A 23,441-nucleotide genomic window follows, 5' to 3' on the forward strand; every position below is an offset into this window, starting at 1 on the left:
CAACACCATGTAATACGGTCCGTCAAAATAAGCTACAAGCATATTTAAATTACCAGCACACGCTGTAGAAACCCAAAAAAAAACTTCAGACCTGATTCGTCCTTCTGAACCTTTTGACCTCTGACTGAAATCTCAGGTGCAGGTCCCCAGTGCAAAAACCACACCGTGAGGGCGATGCCAGTTCAGTTCTGTTTCTGTTCCATCTGGTTTGACTTGACGCCGTCACAGGGCAGCGTTTACGTACAGGAGCACAGCTCGTAGAGACACAGCACGAAACACGATCAGATGTTTCTATATCACATAAGAGCACTTCCTGGCTGCCCTGACCTCTGGCCTTTCGACCTCCTCACCGTTCCTTGTGACGCTGCTGCAGTCAGGAACTGAAGGTGTTTTGAGTTTAGAGACTCCGAGTTTACACAATAACCCATTTGTATTTGCGGTGAACCTCACTGACACAACACATTCCTCAGCTCTCAGATCAAGTCTTAACCGTCCAACAGCCCGAGGACCAATCGAAATGTCCTCAGTGTCTGAGTGTCTAAAACGATCCCAGAGAGCCTGTTGAAATCACCGTCACAGCTCAGTGGTTTTATGTCTGAAACTGTTTCTGATTCACATTCCTCATCCAGATTTTTCACAGCTGCTCTGGGATTTGAACCAGCAGCCTTTCACTAATTAGCCTCTCTCTGTTTTTTAAGTGCAGCACTTTGCAGGGAACTGACATGACTTCACGGTTGAGTTGTTTCCATGTGGGATCTGAATTTCTGTGGGTAGTCCAAAGAGCTGGGTCCACTCAAAAACAGAAAACTAGCTGGAAGCAGGAAAAAAAGCATCTAAACCAAACTCTCTTCTTCTCTGACAGGTAAGATGTTTAAGTCCTTGGACCTGTCACTCATCGTGGAGTTCATGCTGATGTTCTACAAAGACAAACCCATCGACTGGCTGCTGGACCACATCATGTGGGTCAAGGTCTGCAATCCAGAGAAGGATGCGGTGAGTAGCTCCTCATCCTGGAACTAAATAATCTACCAAAACAGGCGAGATGGATGTGAGTGCTGCTCCGCAAAGCAGGAGCCTTGTAGCAACGGTAGCAAGCGGTGCTTAGACACTTAAAGTTTTCTCTGTGTACTGATTTAGGGCGGCGGTTGAACCGTGAATCCGAAACCCTGTCTGAGGTGTCTTGTCATACCGTTTTAACGAGCGCCTGCCAAAGGGGGGGTGTTTTGTTTTGCGATAACTGATCAGTCACCGTCAATATCATTTGCAGTCAACACCAAAGCTGCTGTAGAGATTGTTAGGAGCAGTGACGTTACCCGGCGTCTTTCTGACGCTGTTTTCCAAAGGGTGAGATCCGCGTCATGAATCCCAGCTGCAAAGCTCCGATTAGCTCAGTTCTTCCAGCCTTGAGTGAGGACAAGGCCGGACCTTTCTGTGAACAGGTCTGTGATGTGGGCCGCTATGAGCTACAAGCTTCCATATATGTTCAGAATAAATATGTCTTTAAGGATCCACGTTGACAGGGAATCTTTATCCACCTGCAGGCTCTCCTTAAGGGTCCATCTCTACCAGGAACCTTTGTGTAAGAATTAATGTCGAGCAGAGCCGTTTGCTTACAGATCAGCCATAACAACGGCCTGTTTTCTGCTGCCTCCTAATGGTTGGAAATCACTCAGTGCAGCTTTAACCATATCGAAAATTGTCGTTTTGGGTTGTTTGGGTGTTGATGTCTCCTGCTGTCTTCTTCTTTCTCCTTACCACCAGTAAAACAAGGGTCTGCGCCTTGTTGCTTCCACCCTGACAGGAACTGGACGTGTTCTCATTACTCTTCGCCGGGTTCTTCCAGCAGCTGTAGCTCTACTCTACGAACCCAACTCGATGTTTCCTGCTGGGATGTTCTGCTTCGTTTTGTTTTATTATCGGTTTTAGACAGATGTGTATTTGTAATTGTACCTGTTTGGATCTCCTTCCTCTCTGTCTCCATCAGAAACACTGTGACAGGCAGAAAGCCAACCTGAGGATTCGGTTCAAACCGTCTCTCTTCCAACACGTTGGCACCCACTCCTCTCTGGCGGGAAAAATTCAGAAACTCAAGGTAATGAAGGAGAGAGTGTGTGTGTGTGTGTGTGTGTGTGTGTGTGTGTGTGTGTGTGTGTGTGTGTGTGTGTGTGTGTGTGTGTGTGTTTGTGTGTGTGTGTGTGTGTGTGTGTGTTTGTGTGTGTGTGTGTGTGTGTGTGTGTGTGTGTGTGTCAGCCAGTAGCAGATTAAAATTATATTTTAATGCTTTGGTCACTTCTCAAATTTAATTTTAAAACGTCTTTAGTTGAGAACTTTTAGATAAAAATATTTTGCTACTTCCTCTATGGAAGTACTTTTACTAACTTCCATTTTCACTGCACTTTCACTGTATTTAAGCTTTTTCTCAGTTCAACGTGAAATCTAAAAATAATCTTTTACATTTGAAATGTTTTTGGAAAAAAACAAGGTCGGTATGGAGGCCGTGGCTGTGTTTCAGAATCTAGCTTTAATATCTGAAGCATTTCAGTTGAAATGATGCTGAAATATTGTTTAATCAAAGAATCATTAACTACCTGACACACAAGGCCCAAGGTTAATTTTTGCCCTTTGAAAATAGTGTGATAGAATTTCTAATGAACAACAGTATTATTTTGACTAATTATCTAATTTGCAACATTAAATCCTTTAAATCACAAGTTCAAACACTTGTAGGCGCCAACACAACTCAACAGTATTTAAAAATGGAGTACTGACCTTTTCTAACTGTGAAATCAAACATTACACTCACTGCAGGGGTTAAATTATTCTGTAAAACGAATTAGACAGAAGTTTTATACTTTTGTAAACTTTTCCGTCTCTTCTAATTAACTGTCGTTGTCACTTAGACAAAGTACGGGCCTGTCACCGCGCAGGGAGGCGATATCGAACATCGTCACAAAGGTGTGGTTAGGATTATGCCGCTAAAACACTTTGTCAACGGCGGGAACAGATCGAGGTGACGGCAAAACATCCATTTCAGGCATGGAAGTCTGGCACTTATATACACAGCCTCCACACCTTCTCGACTTTCACACTGCTTCCTGCGCTGACACTAAAAGCTGGTACCGGGCATAAATCTGCAGTGCAGACTCTTACAATATGAGCATAATGTCTGGGATACCGGGCTCATGAAATAAAGTCAAAAATATTTATGTCCACAAGGGAGGGATTGGATTCCGGAAGGATTCGAGGCACACTGCTTCGTTAAAGGGCACAAATTAAAAACCCTTCATTATAATGGAAACATGATTACATTGAGGAAAAAGTAGCATTTAAAGTTGCATTTAAATAGTACAGAGGCATTATCAGCAACGTGCAGGTAAAGTATGAAAAGTAAAAGTGCTCTTCAGGCAGCAGAATGACCTCTGTGTGTGTGTGTGTGTGTGTGTGTGTGTGTGTGTGTACGATATGATGTTGTTGGATTATTATTATTATTATTAGAATTGCGTATAAATAACTGTGTGAGCAGCATTTCATGTCGTAGCTGGTCAAAAGTGATTTAATAACTAACTGCTTTTTTTTTTAACTGTTGGGTAGTTTAATCCATAACGGCGAACCAAGAATTCTTCTAAAGTGCATCATATTTTATTAACTGAGTGAATATTATTTCTGTAAAACCTTGATGTTCAAAGTAACTGCAGCTGTCAGAGAAACCTGGTGCAGTAACAAGCATTTCCCTCTGAAATGCAGTGGAGTAGAAGTGTGCGATAGAACAATGCGCTTAGTTACTTTCAACCGCTGGTCAAGACCAACATGCGTCGGGACGACCAGCGTGTAGTCGACACACAGTGGTCCCGTTTTTTTAACCACGTTGTTGCTGTTGTTGTTGACTTGACCTTTGGGGAATCCATTCCTTCTCTTGTGGACATCGGTTGCCTACCTGTTCATCAGGGACACCTGCTCAGTGTTACACCGCTGTCAGATCTAAGTAGCACTCTCTCCCTTTGCTTCCTATAGAAATACATTTCTGTGGTATATTTCAACTTTGATGAAGTGTGGCGCTTTCAGGGCAGCCCCGCGCGGCAGAGTGGTAGCGCTGGTTCGCTGTCAGTGTGAACGTGTAGAGTTCAGTGAGTTTCAGACAGGGTGAGGTTCAGCTGAAGTTCAGTCCAGTGTCTCTGGAGAGATGAAGACCGAAAGCCTCTGCAGTTGTGGGCTCAGTGCAGCGTCAAGCCACAAACTGTAGTATCTCACAGCGGTGGCAGCTTTGGTTCCTGCCAGCAGTCCAGTGCTGAACGCCTCAGCTTAATTCTTCTGATTACTTTGTTAAGAGCGATGGATATTAGCCCTGCTGACTGGTGCTGCAATCTGGTCCAATCAATTGGATACTGATCCGCCGTCACGGACCAGCAGCTCCTCGAGGAGATTGGACCACAGAGGCTGGCTGGCATGGGGCCAAGCGTAGATGGAGGCTAAACACAGCTATTACCCCCCAGCCTGCAGTTTAGTACGAAAATTAGCGCTGAGGTTTAAAATCAAACTTAAATTGAAAGAACCAAGGTGGAAGCTGTCATAATCTGCCCCATGTGACTCTTTGGAGTCTCTTTATTTCCTCTTTTACTTTGAAATTACGCCCCTTGTGTATCGGCTGGTTGTTTTACTTCCTGTCGGCCAGCCTCCAGCATGCTAGCTTTCAACCTACTCTCCAGCCGATTCAGCTCGTGTGAGCCTGCGGCCTTCTTTTCCGGAGTCGGCTAGCAACTTGCATGTTCCTGCTCCCACCTCAACCGGCTTCCTGTCTCATCCTATCCCTGAAGACCCTGAGCAGTCCCCCAAAACATCTAGGGTTCAGAGCCCATAGAGGTAAGGGTGGGTCACAGACACGTCAATCCTCCAAGCCGCCTAGCCGGACCCTGAGCCAGTTCCTGTGTCCGGGGCCCCGGCTGACACTGACGTCAACCCTGTCCCTGAGTCAGCCGACGTCAAGCCTGCTCCCGGTTTCCCATCATTGACCAGACCTCCGGTGTCTTCGCCGGTCTCCAGAGCAGTCATGCATACGGCACTGGCCTCCGAGTCGTCATGTAGAGAGGTTTCATCTACCTGGTTGCACTCTTGCTTGACCTTCAGAGGGGACCAGGCTTCGCAGTCGCCCTGCTGCTCGCCTCCAGTGGGATCTTGCCTTCATCCCCGCCCACAAAAGTGGTCCAACCCTTGCCACTGCCTCTGCCTGTCTGCCAGGCCTCAGGGCTGTCCTCCCGAGGTCTCCCACTCAGTCCCTGGTCTGCCCCCGGGCCATCCGCCTGAGTTCTCTTGCCCCGCCTCTGCCACTCCTCCCACTCCTCCCCTGAGATCCCATGCCCCCATTTCTCTGCCCCCGGAGGGAAGGAACAGCCAGCTTGGCTCTGTCCTAAAGCAACAGAATCTGCCTACCAGCACCTCCATTACTGAAGAGAAACTATTTTCTGAATAATTTATAAATTTCTTTTCAAAAAGAAATTTAAAAAATAAACATAATTTAATGAAAATGAAAGAAAAATCCACTAAATTGCTACAACACATGTTTTTTCTTTCATCTTGTGACCCCTCAGAAACCCATATACCTGCATACTGTTTTTCTTTGTACAAAAATCTCTTAGATATCATGACTAGACTGTGAATTTAACAACTGTACATTTTTATTTTCAAGAATCGATTGTAACATTGGTAAATTTTGGACTGGACGGAAACAAGTGCAGAAGTCAGATTTGTTTTTATATAATTTGCTCATAAATTCTGACCAAAATCATTAGAAAGGGAAAAGTCTCAGATTGGTGAATTTAGCAGCAGCTTCTGGTTAAAGACAAGGCAGCTCAAGTGTAGCTCCACCTCCACCAGCTGTAACATCGAAAGGCTGCTAACATGTTAAAGCATCAGTAACAGTGTTCCAGTACTATGATATAGTATATGATAACATAACTCTCTGATAGGGACCATTCTGCCCAACAAGTACTTTTACTTTGATGCTTTAAGTACATTTTGTTGTTAATACTTTTTTACTCCTGCTTAAGTAAAATCTTGAATGTAGTACTTTTACTTGTTGCAGAGTATTTTTACAGAGCAGTGATACTGCTTACGAAACAGTGTTGTCGTGGTTGAAAGAGATCATGACTGTTGGTCAGACACAGGATTTAAACCGTGGTCTCATCCATCCTGTGGACCTCTTCCATAACAGGGCTTGCAACAGTATGACAATATCACACTGCTTCTACTTTAGCAGCTTAGAGATAAGTAATCGCTCTCATGACCACAAGAGTTCTGTTGTCAGGAAGACTTCACCTATGTTTTAACTAGTAAGATGTAAATGTAGATAAAAACCCAATGCTGTCATTCTTTCTAGTGAGGACAGTTTCTAAAATAGGCTGTTTTTTATTTGATGATTCCCATAAGAATCCTAAACAAACATGACTAGTAAGTGAAATCAAATGTTCAGCTCAAGGTTCAAATCCACTGCACTCCTGGTGACATCCACCTGGACCGGTTACGGGAAAATTGCTTGCTATATATCAGGTTTATACTTTTGCACCAGGTCATTTGGTGATGCTGTTCTATGTGCATCAAAATAACACTAACAATGATGTCACTCTTGTGTTGCTTGCTAGTGTCTTTGGAGTGTCTCTGCACTGAACCAAAACTGGATTAGTCATCAAGGACAGCTAGCAAGGCAGGCAGTGATACCGGTCTGTGTAAAAGGCTGTTGGCAGTCTACAATGACTAACCGTTTACATTACCTTCTGGTCAGTGGACAGTGCTGCCATCTTAGTATTTCTGTTGACTCTCTGGAGATATAGACATGCAGGCAACAAAAACATGGAATAGAACACAACTCCCTGATGTCTGAAGCAGCTTCTCATAATTAGGAATCAGGTTCAAATCCACTGGAAAAAAAATGTAAACTCAGCAATGGTTTTTGTTTTTTTTTGTTTTTTTACAGGATAAGGACTTTGGGAAGCAGACCCTCCATAAGGGTCACGCCAACCCGCTGGCGGAGGTGACGACAAGCCTGAAGACCTACCAGCACTTCACCCTGGAGAAAGCCTACCTCGGGGAGGACTTCTTCTGGGCCTTCACCCCTGTAGCAGGGGACTTCATAAGGATACGATTTTTCACACCTGTCCGTATTGAGAGGTTGGTACTAGGAAGTTACAGGGTCTAAGGTTATACGGGTTACCAGATTTGAGGTGCACCAAGAAATATAAGGGAATTACCAGTTCTTGGGGGTAACATATTAGTTGATTTTGAAGGGTATGAGCGGTTCCAGAGAATATCTTCGCATTGCAGTGGTTACATGGTCTAGGGTGCACTAAAAGGCGCTAAATCTTTAGGGTCTCAGTAATACCACTGTATACTAAAGGTTGCATTGTGTAAGGGGTAACAGAAGATTCCAGGGTATTGCAGGGTACTACAAGGTACTTTAGGGTAACTAAGTTTCAGGGACACCAAAGAGTGCTAAGTAGCGAGGTCTCAGGGATTACAGACATTAACAGCAGTTAAAGTGTCTCAGGGGTACCAGATTGCACATGGAGTTACAGGGTCTCAGGAGAAACAGGGGGTACTAGAGGTTACAGGGTATAGGATGTACCAGTAGGTACCAAGGTATTACAGTACTAGATAGGATACGAAGAGTTACGTGGACTCAAGGGTATCAATGGGTACTAGGGATGCTAGGGATCATTGATTATAGGGTCAGGTACCTCGCATCAGACATCACAAGGTCACATGATCAGACTTTTAAACCAGTGATAGTGTTGGCTATGGTGCCAGGTCCAGGTGCCAGGTCGAGACAAGAATATTTTTTTGATGCCACTGCCACTGCTAAAGCTACAACTTGCACTTCTGTAACTATCACTACTGCTACTGTAATTATCATTTTCCTCAGTATATACTGAACCGACTCTCTGTCTTTCAGGTATTTCTTTCGGAGCGGAAACATCGAACATCCAGGAGACAAACTTTTCAACACATCAATTGAGGTTCTGCCGTTCGACGTGAGTCTTGAAATCCCCCTCAGTCACAAAACTGAGGTCTTGTTTTTCTAGTTTTGTCCATCATTTTATATCAGATGTAAAAAGGTTGTAGTCGCCCAGTTAAAAACTGGGCACGTGGTGACATCCCAGAAAGAAATGTTTAAAAAAAAAAAATACAGGTTAGGCAAACTAATTTTTGAAAAGAAAACAAAACTTGAAATGTTTTTCCCAGGCAGCCATCACAGTTTACAGACCCGCTTCCATCTTCAGCCTCTGCTGTACTTTCTGAATTTATGCTCACTTTTTTATGTTTTTCTGTGAAATGATGGATTATCGCTATCATGTCGGATGTCCTCACTTTCAGTTTGACCTCAAAATGAGTGGTTTAGATAATCTGGATAAACAGCTTGTGTACAACCTGTCCAGTTGACCCAGCCACGTTCCCTGCCCTGTCAGACCTTGTTTTACTGAGGTTTTCGTGTACCCAGGTCCCAGCATCAGACTTGTTCAGTACAAAGAAATAATAAAGAAAAACTATGAAATTAAGAATCAAGCTAAAAATAACCAAAATTATCCCTCAAAATCAGCTTTATCTTTTAAAACAGATGGGATGAAGAAGGCCTCTGTATCAGGTGACTGTACACTGCTCAAAAAAATTGAAGGAACACTTTGAAAACACATCTGATCTCAATGGGAAAAAAAAAATGCTGGATATCTACACTGATATGGACTGGGTAATGTGTTAGGAACGAAAGGATGCCACATCGCTCTGTGGAAATGAAAATTATCAACCTACAGAGGGCTGAATTCAAAGTCACCCGAAAATCAAAGTGAAAAAATGATGCGGCAGGCCAGTCCATTTTGCTGAAACTCCATTGCAGCAGCTCAAAATGGTACTCAGTACTGTGTGTTGCCCCCACGTGCTTGTATGCATGCCTGACAACGCCTGGGCATGCTCCTAATGTGACGACGGATGGTGTCCTGGAGTATCTCCTCCCAGATCTGGACCAGGGCATCGCTGAGCTCCTGGACAGTCTGAGGTGCAACCCGGCGGCTTCGGATGGACCGAAACACAATATCCCAGAGGTGTTCTATTGGATTTAGGTCAGGCGAGCGTGGGGCCCAGTCAATGGTATCAATTCCTTCATCCTCCAGGAACTGCCTGTATACTCTGAGGCTGGCATTGTCGTGCACCAGGAGGAACCCAGGACCCACTGCACCGGCGTCGGGTCTGACAATGGGTCCAAGGACTTCATCCCAATACCTAATGACAGCCAGGGTGCCGTTGTCTAGCCTGTAGAGGTCTGTGCGTCCCTCCATGGATATGCCTCCCCAGACCATCACTGACCCACCACCAAACCATCATGCTGAACGATGTTACAGGCAGCGTGACGTTCTCCACGGCTTCTCCAGACCCTTTCACGTCCGTCACGTGTGCTCAGGGTGAACCTGCTCTCATCTGTGAAAAGCACAGGGCGCCAGAATTGGCAGGTCCGCGCCAATTCTGGTGTTCTATGGCAAATGCCAATGGAGCTCCACAGTGCCGGGCAGTGAGCACAAGGCCCACCAGAGGACGTCGGGCCCTCAGGCCTCCCTCACAAAGTCATTGTTGCCCCTCTAGTGCACCTGGTGTTAATTTCATTAACACCGAAGCAGCTGAAACTGATTAAAAACCCCCTTTGCTACTTAACTGACCAGATCAATATCCCAGAAGTTTAATTGACTTGGTGCAATACTCTGATTAAAAAGTGTTCCTTTAATTTTTTTGAGCAGTGTATATTACTACTTTAACATCCACACATAATATTACAACCCCGTCTCCTAGAAATGACATTTCTATACGACTAAACCGCAACAGCAAACACATTTTGTAGGAAACACAACTGCGATGTTTTCTATTAACGTAATAAGGAAAATTTGTTAATTAATGTATTTAAAATTCTCAAATGCGTTGATGCTGAACGTATCAGTAAAATGTTCACACGGTTCGTGGTCCCTGAAAATCGAGACAGAGCGATAGATCACTGTCTCTTCCTCCTCTGCCGTCGACTATAAGACGGGGGCAGATTAAGACGGCGCGTCACAGCAGGACAGAAGGCGATATGCTGAGAGGATGAGGAGCTCCCACTGAGATCAACCTCAGTGGAGGAGAGAGAAGGGAATAAAAAGAGACACAAAATCAACTGATACTTAAAGGAAGCTGAGCACACAGAGGGATAGAGAGAGGACCGGGAGGATGGAGGCGGTTTCTAGGGTAACACTGACCAAGAGGAGAGGGGATGGAGAGGGAGATGATAGCAAAGGCTCATGGGAAAGGAGTATCTGGACGATAAACAGAAGAAACAACTAAACACAAGACATACATTAATACAGTAACAGGTCATTTCACAAAATCCTCCAGAAATCACAGTCTGTATTCACTTGGTTACAATCTAGAACCACGTTTGGAACCAAGATTTAAGGAGAACTTCTATAAATTTAAGATGGAGGGAGTGTCGGAAGTTAACGAGTACAAGAGATAACGTTGATAAATATGATAGAAATCCATCAGGGAACTGTCTTAAATGTAGATTTATAGATTCGTTGATTGACACGTCTTGGGACTGTTGCAAAATTCAGAAGATTTGGTTTGATACAGAACCGTGGTTTTCAGAGTTACCGGGGGTGAAATTTAAGTTTTATCCCTCACTTTGTAAATTGCGAGATATACTGCAGGATACAGTGAAGCATCTGAAGAGTCGGATTATTGTTTTTTCAACGATTGTATGTAAGAAATTTACAATCCACAGACCCTCCTACAATACTACACTGAAAAATAGAAATTTATTATTATTGAAAACAGGAAAATACGATAGCTATGTAAAGGACAGATGAACTACATTTGAAATCATCTGGGGAGATGTATAACAAGCAACACAGAAAAGTACAGAGCAACGCGGACTTAAAATTTAAACCCAGTTTGAGGTTTTTGTTGTTTTTGGATGTGCGATAGATGGACAGTAAGAATCTAAAGGTCCTGATCGTATTGTCGAAGTTTCCATCGGTGCAGGATAAAAGATGGATGTAGTCGACCGAGATGTACTGTGTTCCAAGACATACTTCGTTTAATTTAACCGCAAAAAAAGATACTGAGGTTGAGCCTGTTATATGTGCTGTACACGTGTGTTAGAATTACTATTTAATAATAAGTAAGAAAAACGTTTATCACACATTTTTCATCAAGGACCTAAATTCAAACCATATTTCCCAACACTGAGTGGATGACCTGTGATGTCTATATGTCTGTAAGTATTTACAGACATGGGTTTGGGCTGCAGGTGAATTTAATTTTCTGAGAAAAATAATGAATTTCACTCTCCTTCCTCTTTAAAAATTCACAAAGAGGGCCACGTGTTGGAGCAGGTCAAAACTCCTGTCCACCACCACCAAGACCTGGGTTATGACTCAGGCTAGTGATGCCTCCACTTGGTCGTGTGTTTCCCATGAGTGTTCACTGGTGGGAAGCCAGCGCCTCCAAATGGTTGGTCAGGGTTGGCAGGTGAAAAGATATCAGTGTGTTTTTTTTCTATGGTTGTTGCTGACAGGTTTTACAAAAGAGGCCAGGGGAAATAAAGCTTTGCAGCGTTCGAACAAAGCCCAAAACAACAAAATAATTTGTTTCTGTCTGTACCTCACAAAACAACCCCCCCGAGAAAGCAGGAAAAGAACAAGTCCAACCTACAACCAGAGTACTGCACCTTTTTATTTTCAAGCAACTGTCTAGAAAAACTAGCCTACATTTATTTACGTTTATATTTTCCAGACAGATTTTCAGATTTTATGTTCTGCCCATTGGTTTTGATGGTTGACTTTGACAGGTTATACAAAAAGGCACTCACCATTAAAAAAATGAGCATGAAAAAAGACATTATGATTAGAAATGAGCTGAAATCAGAAGATAAATCAAATTCAAATTTAATGATCCGCTTTGAATTTAGTTTGAAGTTTTTTGCCAATTTGAAAATGAAAAGGCCACGTTGGAGCCATAGAGCATTAGTTATAGTTTTCACTTTGGCAGCAATTATGCATTTTCTAACATGTCAAGAAAATTGTAGTTTCAGAAATTTTAACTTCTTATCCATAATGCACACACAAGTGTCATATTAAATTTAAATTTGGTCAAATGATTTAATTTTAATATTGGCAGCACTAGACTTCCATAAAAGAGCTGATCTCTTGAGCTGCTGTTTTCTTGCTACCTCCCAAACTTTTTCTAATGTTTTCCACTGCAACCATTTTCTGCCACTTCTGCCTCTATAATAAAATACTTTGTGTGTGTGTGTGTGTGTGTGTGTGTTGTCCAGAATATTCAGGCAGAGAAAGAGGCCTTGACAGAAGGGAAGGAGAAAACGCCAAAGTACCACCGGACAGAGGACGGGTTTATCAGAATAGGTGAGACACCACAGGGTCGGTGACCCGCCCACTGACTGTCAGTCTGTCGGTGGCTTCAGTGACTTTCACCGTTAGATATCGACAGATCATCACAGTATGATCTCTGCGTCTTTAATTCTCAAAAAACATAAAATATTCACGCATGTATTCAAAATCATACGGTAGAAAGTTCAGTTCTTGAGTTGAACTGAGTTAAGTGTTTTTGTTTTTCTACTGGAAGAATTGAATCATTGAACAGATGCAGTCGGTGCTCAAATATAAAGATTTCAACCGATCTGAGCGCCGTAAACCACCATGCTGAATCTCGGCGGGGGACTTTTGATATGATACATGCTGTATAGAAGTAGAGACGACAGGGGATAATGTTGAATCCTCTCGCTGCTGATCAGCGGTGTTCAGACACTTCGATGCGCGTGATAACAAGCTTAACGAGCCGTGCGTTACTCAGGACAGCCTTCCTCTGCTCGTCTTCTCCGGCTGCAGTGACGACACACACGCAACATTGCGGGTGTGTGGCGGATAATTAGGGTCATTGCACACGCATGAGGGCGTATGTCTGCCTGTGTGTGTGTGTGTGTACCAAAAGTGCGTGTGCGTTTGGTCGTGATTCATGTGATACCATATAAAGGTACTTCTGGTACACACACTAATGCCCATGTGGCCCTGACCCCAACATTGACCTCGTCCTAACTCCACTAACCTTCACACAAGCCTCTGACGAGCAGTGGAGCAGAAGAAACGTCCTCACTCTTCAGTCTCAAATCAAAGGAGCGAACACACAAATACTTGTAATTCCATCTTCTATCTAATCTGAGGACGCTCACTGACATAAGACATTCCCTAGACCACTCACCCGGACCCTGACCTAAACCCGTTTCTACCCTGAACCCTAAAACCAGGCCTGAACCCTCAATCGGTTCTTTGACAAAATGTCCTCACTCCATAAGGTCTATAACTCCAACACACACACACACTCACACACACACTGCAGGCAGGTCTGTGTGAGGGGCTGTGTGGGACATTTACAAGTTTTGCCAGTGACGTAAAGTTCACTCGTTTGGGAACGATCTCGTATTATTTTATGACAGTTATATAAGCAGCAATAACAGCAGCGGCAGCAGCAGGTCAACTAGCAGCAGTAGAGGCTGTTGTAGAAATAGCAGTGGTGGTAGAAGCTGTAGGATTTGTAAAAGTGTGACAGGTGCTTCCGACCTGTTTCACCTGTGGACAGTAAATCATCTTCCAGAAGTTTCTGTAGCTCAGATGCACCGTTTCCCTGAGGACGGACTGCCTGTCACTGTTTGCATCTGCGGCTCAGATCCAAATAAATGCGATGAAATGATCCAAACCGACAATAAACCGGCAGCCAAACGCAGCTACCGATCTCTGCTGACTGATCACCAGCTGGCGACGGCTAAACCCGATGTATCAGAGATGTAGATAGAGAATAAATGAAGGAAAAAGCCACAGTAAAATGGTCATACGTAATGCTAAAATAAAGCAAATGAAAGTAAATCCATAAAATACACACACAAAATAAACACATGATGAATTAATTTCATGTTTTTAGCGTAGCAGCAGAATGTAGGATTTATTCTTTCATTTGGAGAAATGATTTTTCCTGCAGCTGGACTGATTTCTGCAGGATTTACTGTAACCTTCAATAAATAAATGAATGTGTCTGACCTGGCGACTCTCTCAGTCCCAGTGGACTTTAATATAAATACAACACAGTAAAAGCAACAGAAAATCTCTGGAAAACAGTCAAAAATACTGAGTCTGGAGTGGATGCAGGTGAAAAAAAAGACTTGGTAATAAATGTTTGGCATCAAGTATCAAGCAGCCCTGTTTTAAGAGGTTTTATAGACTTGCAACTTTATACACAATCACTTAAAATGAATCAAAACAAATATTTAAAAAATGACAAAGAGATAAATATCATAGTTATCGTGTTTTGTTCTATTTCCTGTGATTAAAGATAGTTCTTGATTTCAATTTAAACCCATTTCCCCTTTAATTTTTGCTCAGTAAATAGTCGGCTACTAAATACAGATGTGCCTTTATCATCTTTCAAAAAGTATTTCTTTAAATGAACCAAGATTGATGTATAATTGCATGCATATCACTCAACCCGAGCCCACGTTCACCTCTACACCTCTGCGCTCTGTGGACCGACTGGGGATAATCCAATTTAATCTGGATCCTGGACTGAGATGTGTGTGAAGATGTGAAGCTTCTAGTATCCCGTGTTCATTCCTCACCATCTTTTCCCTGTGAATTCTCATTCCTATCTTTCCTCTACAAAAACAACCAAACAAACAAAGCCCACCTGGAGAAACTGTGGAGAGAAGACAGCTGTGCAGGAAGGACGGTTGAGTGGAGGAGGGTGACGCTGATCTGACATCATAAATTACCAGCAGCTCTTTATCCCCTTCATCAATTTTTCAGACGAGTCGGCGGATCGATGCGGCCGGCTCTCCTTCACTTAATTTCAGCGTGCCACCTTCAGATGCCCTGCATCTGCGGAGAAATGCCAAACGTCTCAGCATCCCAGAACATGCGTGCCTTAAAACTGAATCGACCGTCCGAGGATTGGGGACCAGACTATGTGTGAGGCAGGAAGGCTTTTCCCTCTGCCCCTGCAGGATTCTCCCCCACATCCATCATGTTCAAACGCTGTGCTGAAGCCATGATCGACCAAAACACATAATTTTATGTTGGGTCTTTCTCACAGATTTAACCGTTGAAATTTATATATTATTTCTAATGTTTATGGGACTTTTTTAAGATTTTTGTGCAGGTTTCCAGGGTTATCAATGGATTCTTAGTGTGAAAATATTGATTATATTGAGTCAATTAAATGACAACTGACTGTTTTCTTTTAAATTATCATTTCTTTCCGTTCTATATTTGCCAAAGGCAGGTGATCAGTTTTGAGACAAGACCAGTTGTAATTGCAGCCATTTTTAGCCATGCTAGGGTGGATGGGAGGGGGAATCCAGATGGATCACCATGAAATCTGGTTCAGACACTCATGCGCCCCAGAGACGCCAGTGTTTGCTTATTTTATAAAGTAAGCGGGCAAAGAATAAGTGGTTGTTTAAGTTTGCCTCCAAAAAAGTAAAGTTATCACATTTTCACATTTTTAATTTGCTTTGTGAGATACATTTTAGAGGAAACCTAGTTCCCTGGTTTGCGTGGATACCTGCTAAAGTGACAGAAGTGATACAGGACTGATGTGGTCAGAGTGGGTGCTTGGACAATCAGAACTCAGGACTTTGGCAAAACAGACTGAGATTCATGTTCTCAATCCCATTTGTTGTTAGGTTTAGGCAACAAAAACGCCGGTGAAGCTGAGGGAGAGATGGTGGTTTTGGTTAAATATTCAAATATTCCAATTCAACTCTTCCTGTACCAGTATTTACCCCAAACCAAGATCCTTCTGGGCTTTAAGTTGCCTCGACAAAATCCTTGCTCATGCTTTAGTTGTCAGCGGCCGATACTGTAGGAAAACATGTTACTGCACATCAGCAGTGAACATAATGTGGTTTTCAGATACAGCATCTGCTCCTTATGGTGATAGAAAAGCCACCTGAGCAACAAGACATTCTAATTCGCATGTAAGAACTTAATTTGTAGGAGATAGGGAAAGCTCGTAGCACCTGACAGCGTAGGTGGCAGTTTGACCATCTATAGGTCAAAGATCGTCGATCACTGTGGAAGGCCTGACAAATGATCTGTTCTTTTTTCTGTATTTGTATTGGTTGTGTGGCTGCCTTCCTCTTCTCACAAAGAGCTTGTTAAGAAATAATTGGGTAAAAACATTATTAGTCAGGACGGTAACTGGGCCTCCCATTGCCTTCCTTGTTTCGAAGCCCGAACTGTCAACTTTCCATCTAGAAATAAAACAATTCCCTGCAGAATCTGGTCAGACAGAAAACTTCTGTCTGAGGTTTTTTTGTTTTGTTTTTGGTTTTAAACCTCCGGGGTTTGTTTTCTTCATTGTCTGTCTCTGCGTGAGCTGTGTTTCTGAGAAAAGCTCTCAAAGAGAAGTGCATGTCGCTGGATATTGAACGAGAGCCATAATACCCACAGATAATACCATGTGATAAACAATAACACACACACACCCCAGATGCTGCTCTTTGTTGGGATTATGGCCACATTCGTACCTGGAAGCATCACAGCCAGCATGATAATCCCAGTAAATAAATCCCCTGAGGGATTATTGCTCTGTTGAGGTGCAGTCTCACCAAACACCAGCCCTCGCTGATCTGAAATACAACCGAAGACTGGTGGGACGCCACACCGGTTCTGATGGAGACAAGCGCACACGAAAAACCCCCGTCACATTTACCTCTGACAGCCGACGCTCTTACAGGCAGACAACCGTCTCAGAACCACAGGGGTCAGTTAATGGACTTTGGATAAATGTAATGGAACCTTTTATAACCCTGTAAATCCGCAGGAAAAAAGCATAGAAATCCCTCAATTACTCAGGCCTCCATCAGCGAATAAAATAAATAAATTATTAACCATGAATACATCAAAACCAGTGATACTGAAAGTTACCGTTTTAAGACGTGACATTGTTGACGAATGGATCATCTCAATTTCATGGAGAAATCAGGGCGTTTATGGGGCAAATAATCTATTTTTATGTGTTTCTGTGATTGGTCAGATTGTGAATATTGTCTACCTGAAAAGTTGAGTCGATTTTACTTGACAGTAAAGTCGAATTTAATCTAATCTAAATGAATAACTTGCTTATGAGACAATGATAAACGTGAATTAAACAAACAGAAATCAAATAAAAAATAAAAGCCAATTAGGTAAAAAGAAATGACCTAGTGTTATTACAGCACAAACAAATTAACTGCAACAAACAGTCATCCATGCATGACAATAATAATAAATCACAATTCACAGCTGTTGACAAAATACAGAAATAAGTGCAGCTTCATTTGTCTTAAGTCCAAGAGTCATTAGTTCTGCAGGTATGTGATCATAAACCAAAGTGTTGGAAGAATTAACATGTCGACCCGATGATGGCGCTAGACGAAAAGTCAGAGGATCACCAGAGTTATTCCGGTTCATCCTGAGGGGACCATGACCGTCTGGACCACATTTCAAGGCGATCCATTTAATAGTTGTCTGGACGTTTCAGTCTGGACCCAAGCGGGGGACGTTGTCCTCCACGTCCCGAACGTGGCGACACTGTACTGTACGACATATTCTAATGTTTGTACTACAGACGAGTTACAGGGATTACAGATTTACACGAATGTTAAACGTTGAGACTCTCACGGTACAGTTTTGTCATTTTTACTCTTATTTATGTTTATACATGTCAAATGACGCCTTCCTTAGTTTCTTTATAGTACGTTTCCGTCTTTCTGCTCTGTCGTACAGTTTTTCTCATGAACAGCAGTCAGAGGAAACACCTGACTACATATTATCACACAGTGCAACTCGCTCTCATACGGAAATAAAGCTTGAGTCTTGAGTCTAGTCCTGCTTTAAGTTCATCTTTCATTGTTTCCTAGGTGAGAACCAGATAAATCTCTGATATCGCTCCAGCTGTTCGCCTCCAAATAACTGTTAACGTTACAGATTTATTTTAACTGAAAGTCCATCAGGTTATTGATCTTATTGATCTTTATTTCCTCCAGGAACATTCCAGAACGGGATCGCAGAGGGGGAGGTGGACCCCACATTCGGGCCCCTGGAGGCCATGCGTCTCTCAGTAATGACGGACTCTCCGGTCTGGGTGATTCTCAGCGAGGTGAGACCGCAAGGGAAGATCCACCACGACTCGGGTTTTTATGTGTCAAGAGAGTTCTGAGTGTTTCAGGCAACTTTGAGGGGGTCACCCCCGTGACTGACGTGGTTCTGGGGATGCTAGAGGGACTTCCAGGTTGCCTCAGATGAGTTCAGGGGATGCCTGCAGAGGTTCCCTAAGTTTCAGAAAGGTTCTTGAGTTCTTGAATGTTTCTTTTCAAGCATCTGGAGGGGATTCCTGTTTTCATTGAGGTGGTCCAAGGAGTCCTATAGAGCTGTCCTTGTACTTTCTGTAACACAACCTGGTGCCGGTTGGGTGGGTGGGTGGGTGGGGGGTCCTCAGGATCCTCGGGATCCTCAGGTCGGTTACTGGGTGAGAGATGTTCGGATTTTTACCACTACATTCCTGGTTTGAGTCCAGCTGGGGACCTTTGTTGCATGTTGTTCCCCAGAACACAAAGTAGGGGTTTGGGCTCCTGATCCTCTGACCTCTGACCTCTCTCTGAGGGTTGGTGAGGAGAACATTTCTGTCTAACGTGTTAAGAAATGATTAGGGTTGCGTGGAGAGGAAGATTGTGCCAAAGCACTTGTACAATATTGTAATACAAGTTCATAGTGATTGTTACTGGTTGTTGGTTCATACTGGTTTCTCTGGTCTCTCCTGTCTCAGATCTTCATAAAGAAAGCAGAGTGAAGCTCCTCTTCCCCGCCCCCCCCTCCGCCCCAGCGATACCTCAGCACCTCCGAGCGTTCAGCCGAGCTGACCGGAGGCTCGTCAGCTGCCGTCCTGCTCCAGTCCTGCTCACCAGATCCCCACCGCGGAGCCACAGCGCCGCCATCTGGCCGGACCTAACCACCGCAGGGCTGAACAGATCGGAGGCTGGAAACACAGAAAACACACAGACAGAGCGCTGATGACGACGACGATGATGATGATGACAGGCCGTGAAACCTGTCTCCTGGTTTTGCACGACACACATGCAACAAGAGAAGTTCCTGTCAGATGAAGCTGTAATTAATCCTGAAGAATCTGTATTTATGTGTACATACTGCGAGGTAGATGTTGAAAACACTGGTACCGCGGCGAGAGCGCCGAGCCACTTCTGATGATGAAACTGCTGCTTCGAAACTCAAAGGCCTCTTTCTATCTGCAGACGGTCAGTCCGGACCTTTCTACCCACACTATCCCTCCAGTATAGCCCCACAGTAACCATGTATGTGCATATATGCATAGAAATGTACACTCTTTCATATGAATGCCCTCTCGGTGTGTTGATATGTGTCAGTAGTTGCTGCTCGGGGTTCTCACGTTTTCCCTCCATCGGTGAGCGATTTGCCTTAAAGACGAAGAGCAGGTTTACTTCCAACAGAACCGGGGCCGGACTGAAAACTGTAGCAACCACCAATGTCCAGAGTCCTCGGACCGTCTCACGTCGCTGTGAAACTACTGATGACAGCTGGTACTCTGCTTTTCTAACCGAGTCTTTTAAAGCTGTTTTATTTTAGGTTAACTGAGGCCTTGTCACTGAGACCGCTGTGTTTTTCCCCCCACAGTACTCTGGTGTACTCTACAGTACTCTGGTGTACTCTACAGTACTCTGGTGTACTCTACAGTACTCTACAGTACTCTACAGTACTCTATGATACTCTGGTGTACTCTACAGTACTCTGGTATACTCTGGTGTACTCTACAGTACTCTGGTGTACTCTACAGTACTCTGGTGTACTCTACAGTACTTACAGTACTCTGGTGTACTCTACAGTACTCTGGTGTACTTTACAGTACTCTACAGTACTCTTACGGTACTCTACGGTACTCTGGTGTGCTCTACAGTACTCTGGTGTAGTCTGGTGTACTCTACAGTACTCTGATGTACTCTACAGTACTCTACAGTACTCTGGTGTACTCTACAGTACTCTCCGGTACTCTGGTGTACTCTACAGTACTCTACATTACTCTATTTACTGTGGTGTACTCTACATTACTCTGGTTTACTCTAAAGTACTTTACAGTGCTCTACGGTACTCTGGTATACTCTGGTGTACTCTACAGTACTCTGGTTTACTCTACAGTACTCTACAGTACTCTGGTGTACTCTACAGTACTTTACAGTACTCTGGTGTACTCTACAGTACTCTACAGTAATCTACGGTACTCTACGGTACTCTGGTGTACTCTACAGTACTCTGGTGTACTTTACAGTACTCTATGGTACTCTACAGTACTCTGGTGTACTCTACAGTACTCTACGGTATTCTGATGTACTCTACATTACTCTGATGTACTCTACAATACTCTACAGTACTTCACAGTACTCTAATGTACTCTACAGTACTCTGATGTACTCTACAGTACTGTACAGTACTCTGGTGTACTCTACAGTACTCTACAGTACTCTGCAGTACTCTGGTGTACTCTACAGTACTCTGGTGTACTCTGGTGTACTCTACAGTACTCTACAGTACTCTATGGTACTCTACAGTACTGTAATATACTCTGCATTACTCTGATGTATTTCACAGCACTCAGATATACTCTACAGTACTCTACATTACTCTGATGTACTCTACAATACTCTACAGTACTTCACAGTACTCTAATGTACTCTACAGTACTCTGATGTACTCTAGAGTACTCTGGTGTACTCTGGTGTTCTCTGGTTTACTCTACAGTACTCTACAGTACTGTAATATACTCTGCATTACTCTGATGTATTTCACAGTACTCAGATATACTCTGCAGTACTCTGGTGTACTCTGATGTACTCTGGTGTACTCTACAGTATTCTGATGTGCAGTACTGTAATTTCCTCTGCTGTGATCTGTTGTACTTTACTGTACTGTTGTTTTTCAGTCCAGCGCAAAAACACTGATTCACATGTTTTCTCTCTTTTCTTTCTTCAGTTGCTCATTGACATGTTTGGTAATAAATAGTAATAAATTATAAAATTCTTCCACCAATTTAATTGTCATTTCTCTGTAAAGATGCTGTCGTGTTGGCTAATCTGTCAGAGAAGAGAGCTCCTGATAAACTGTTCCCTCAAATTACTAATTTTTGTCCTTTATAAACTTATTTTATCCCTGAAACGTAATATTTGCTTCTGTAAAACGACTTAATTCATGTTTCCTTGTCTCCTCCCCACTCTCACTGTGGACTGACTGGATCTTATTCTTTGTTTTAGGTCTGGAACTGAGATGCAGGGATAGAAATCAGATTTTGTCTGTCAAACACAAGGGCCAGATTATCTCCTGAAGGGGCCCCTGGGACCAAAAGGAGCAGGGTGTAAAGATTTGGTAAAAATGAGAAGCCAATTTAAGGCCCTCAGTCTTTCACTTTGCTCTGTGCTTTAGTGGTGCATATTCTCAAGCACATGACCTTCCTTCACAATAAAATAGAGCAGTGTGATAAATAATCGCAGTAAAAGAGTGTGAAGAGTGAAAGAGCAGAGCTTTCTCCTCCCTCATTGCCACCGCTCAGGTGCCCTTGAGCCAGAGCCCGAACCCCCTACTGCTCCCGTGGTTGTACTGGCCTCCAGTGAATGTGTGTTACTGTTTCAATAACTAAAGGTTCAAAAAAGGTGTGTATTTTTAACCCAAGTTTAGCTCGGCGATATCTTTTCACGTACACATCAACAAATCCACATTTACTGTTTTCTCAGTAACTCAACTGTAAAAATTATTCATTTGTGGGAACAAAATTACTGATTTGAGGAAACGATTCATCAAAATTTTTCCTCCACCAAAACCTTCTTCAGGCTCCATAGGATGCAGCTCCCCCCTTGTGTCCCAGTTGGTCTTCATTCATTGATGGGGGGGTTCAAATGGAAAACAGACCGAGCACAACTTCAGTTTTTCAGATGTGAAGTGAACTGAGTGTCTACGAGCTTCAGGAAACATCCAGAGTTTTGTTTTTTTTCTTTGTAAGATGCACTGGAATGCATTGCTATAATCATGTGTTTGTCTTTTGTATCCTTTAAATAAACTCTATTTAAATTATCTCAAACTTCTATCCAATCTGTGAATTGCAATAAAGACAGAAATTTAAATGAAATTTTGATGTAGGGTTGTTTTGAAAGCGTGTTTGGCGTGCTGGCTCACTCGGGAGGATTTCACTGTTTTAATTCTACAGTGCTCTGATGTACTCCACAGAAGATTTCGAGTGGGAGGATTAGGGGGATATGTGCAGATTTCTGGAAATGTCATCAGGTTTCATCAAAGCTAAAATGATGAAATACCAACATCACTCCACTGGTTTCTGGTTAGAAGCTGATTAAGATCAGGGAGGCTGTGAATTATGAAGTTATTTTCGCTTCAGGCAGTGAGCTGAAGGTGAGTTTATTTCCACTCACACCTGAAAAAACTGAGGTGACAGGAAGTTGAAGCGACTCTTAAAAAGCGAAATCTTACTGTGAACTTCAACCAACAAAACAGTTACAAGTACAAGTGATGGATAAAGTATTCAGATCCTTTAGTAGAAAAAGTAGGAATACCACAATGTAAATGTACTACATTACAAGTAAAAGTAAAAAATCCTACTTTAGTAAAAGTACAAAAGTATTATCAGCAGAATGTACTTAAAGTATCCAAGGTAGATGTAGTAACATGAGCTTATGACACATATGACAGTATTACTTTATTCATACTGAGTCACGGAGGCTTCAGCAGCGTTTTACTGTTGGAGCTGCTCCAGGTGGAGCTGCTTTCAGCTACGTCAGAGACAGGGAGGGAGTGTAGTCCACTGGTTACTGGCTTCAAGCCCTTCAAAAACCAGAAATGGTGGGAACCACGGTGGGTTCATCTTGGAACAGTGCGTTTTATTCATATTTGTTTTTTATGTAAAATCCTATCTGAAAGGTAATTAGTAACAATAGCTCTTAAAATAAATGTAGTTGAGTAAAAAGTATTTCCCTCTGAAATGTAGTGAAATAGACATATAAATACTAGGAAATGGAAATTCGCAAGTAAAGTACAAGTATTTCAAAACTGTTCTTGAGTAAATGTACTTTGTTACTTTCCACTACTGCAAATACAACCAAAAAAGTGCAAGCACATCTAAATGAATGTAACAGATAACATTACAACAAGCAGATATATAAGAGTAAATGTATGTAACTTTGTTCAACTAGTAACTTTAAAGTTACTTTACTGAAAATTTCAGGGTTGTATTTAGCATTGAAGAGATTAAAAAGCAGCGTAAAGGTTCATCGCAGAGAATAACAGGCAGAAAAGCAG

The 23,441-nt window shown here is 42.9% G+C and overlaps 1 protein-coding gene across 4 annotated transcripts in view; it reads left to right on the top strand.

The window, feature by feature from the left end:
- mgat4b (alpha-1,3-mannosyl-glycoprotein 4-beta-N-acetylglucosaminyltransferase B) overlaps nucleotides 1–22,203 on the top strand; it is a 108,937-nt gene extending 86,734 nt beyond the window's left edge. The window contains exons 10-17 of one of the 4 annotated variants that reach the window (XR_005706545.1): nucleotides 863–993; nucleotides 1,985–2,092; nucleotides 6,965–7,158; nucleotides 7,940–8,018; nucleotides 12,341–12,428; nucleotides 18,101–18,213; nucleotides 18,880–19,366; nucleotides 19,496–22,203. Coding sequence is in view for 2 of the 4 variants with exons in the window: in XM_040119402.1 (XP_039975336.1) it covers nucleotides 863–993; nucleotides 1,985–2,092; nucleotides 6,965–7,158; nucleotides 7,940–8,018; nucleotides 12,341–12,428; nucleotides 18,101–18,213; nucleotides 18,880–18,903 (737 nt within the window). In the remaining 2 variants the exon portion in view is untranslated. The other 3 variants (XR_005706546.1, XM_040119402.1, XM_040119403.1) reach the window with 3 other exon arrangements.
- Nucleotides 22,204–23,441: the final 1,238 nt, after the last annotated feature.

The sequence above is a fragment of the Xiphias gladius genome, chromosome 23 (assembly GCF_016859285.1).
Source record: "Xiphias gladius isolate SHS-SW01 ecotype Sanya breed wild chromosome 23, ASM1685928v1, whole genome shotgun sequence".
NCBI lineage: Eukaryota > Metazoa > Chordata > Actinopteri > Istiophoriformes > Xiphiidae > Xiphias > Xiphias gladius.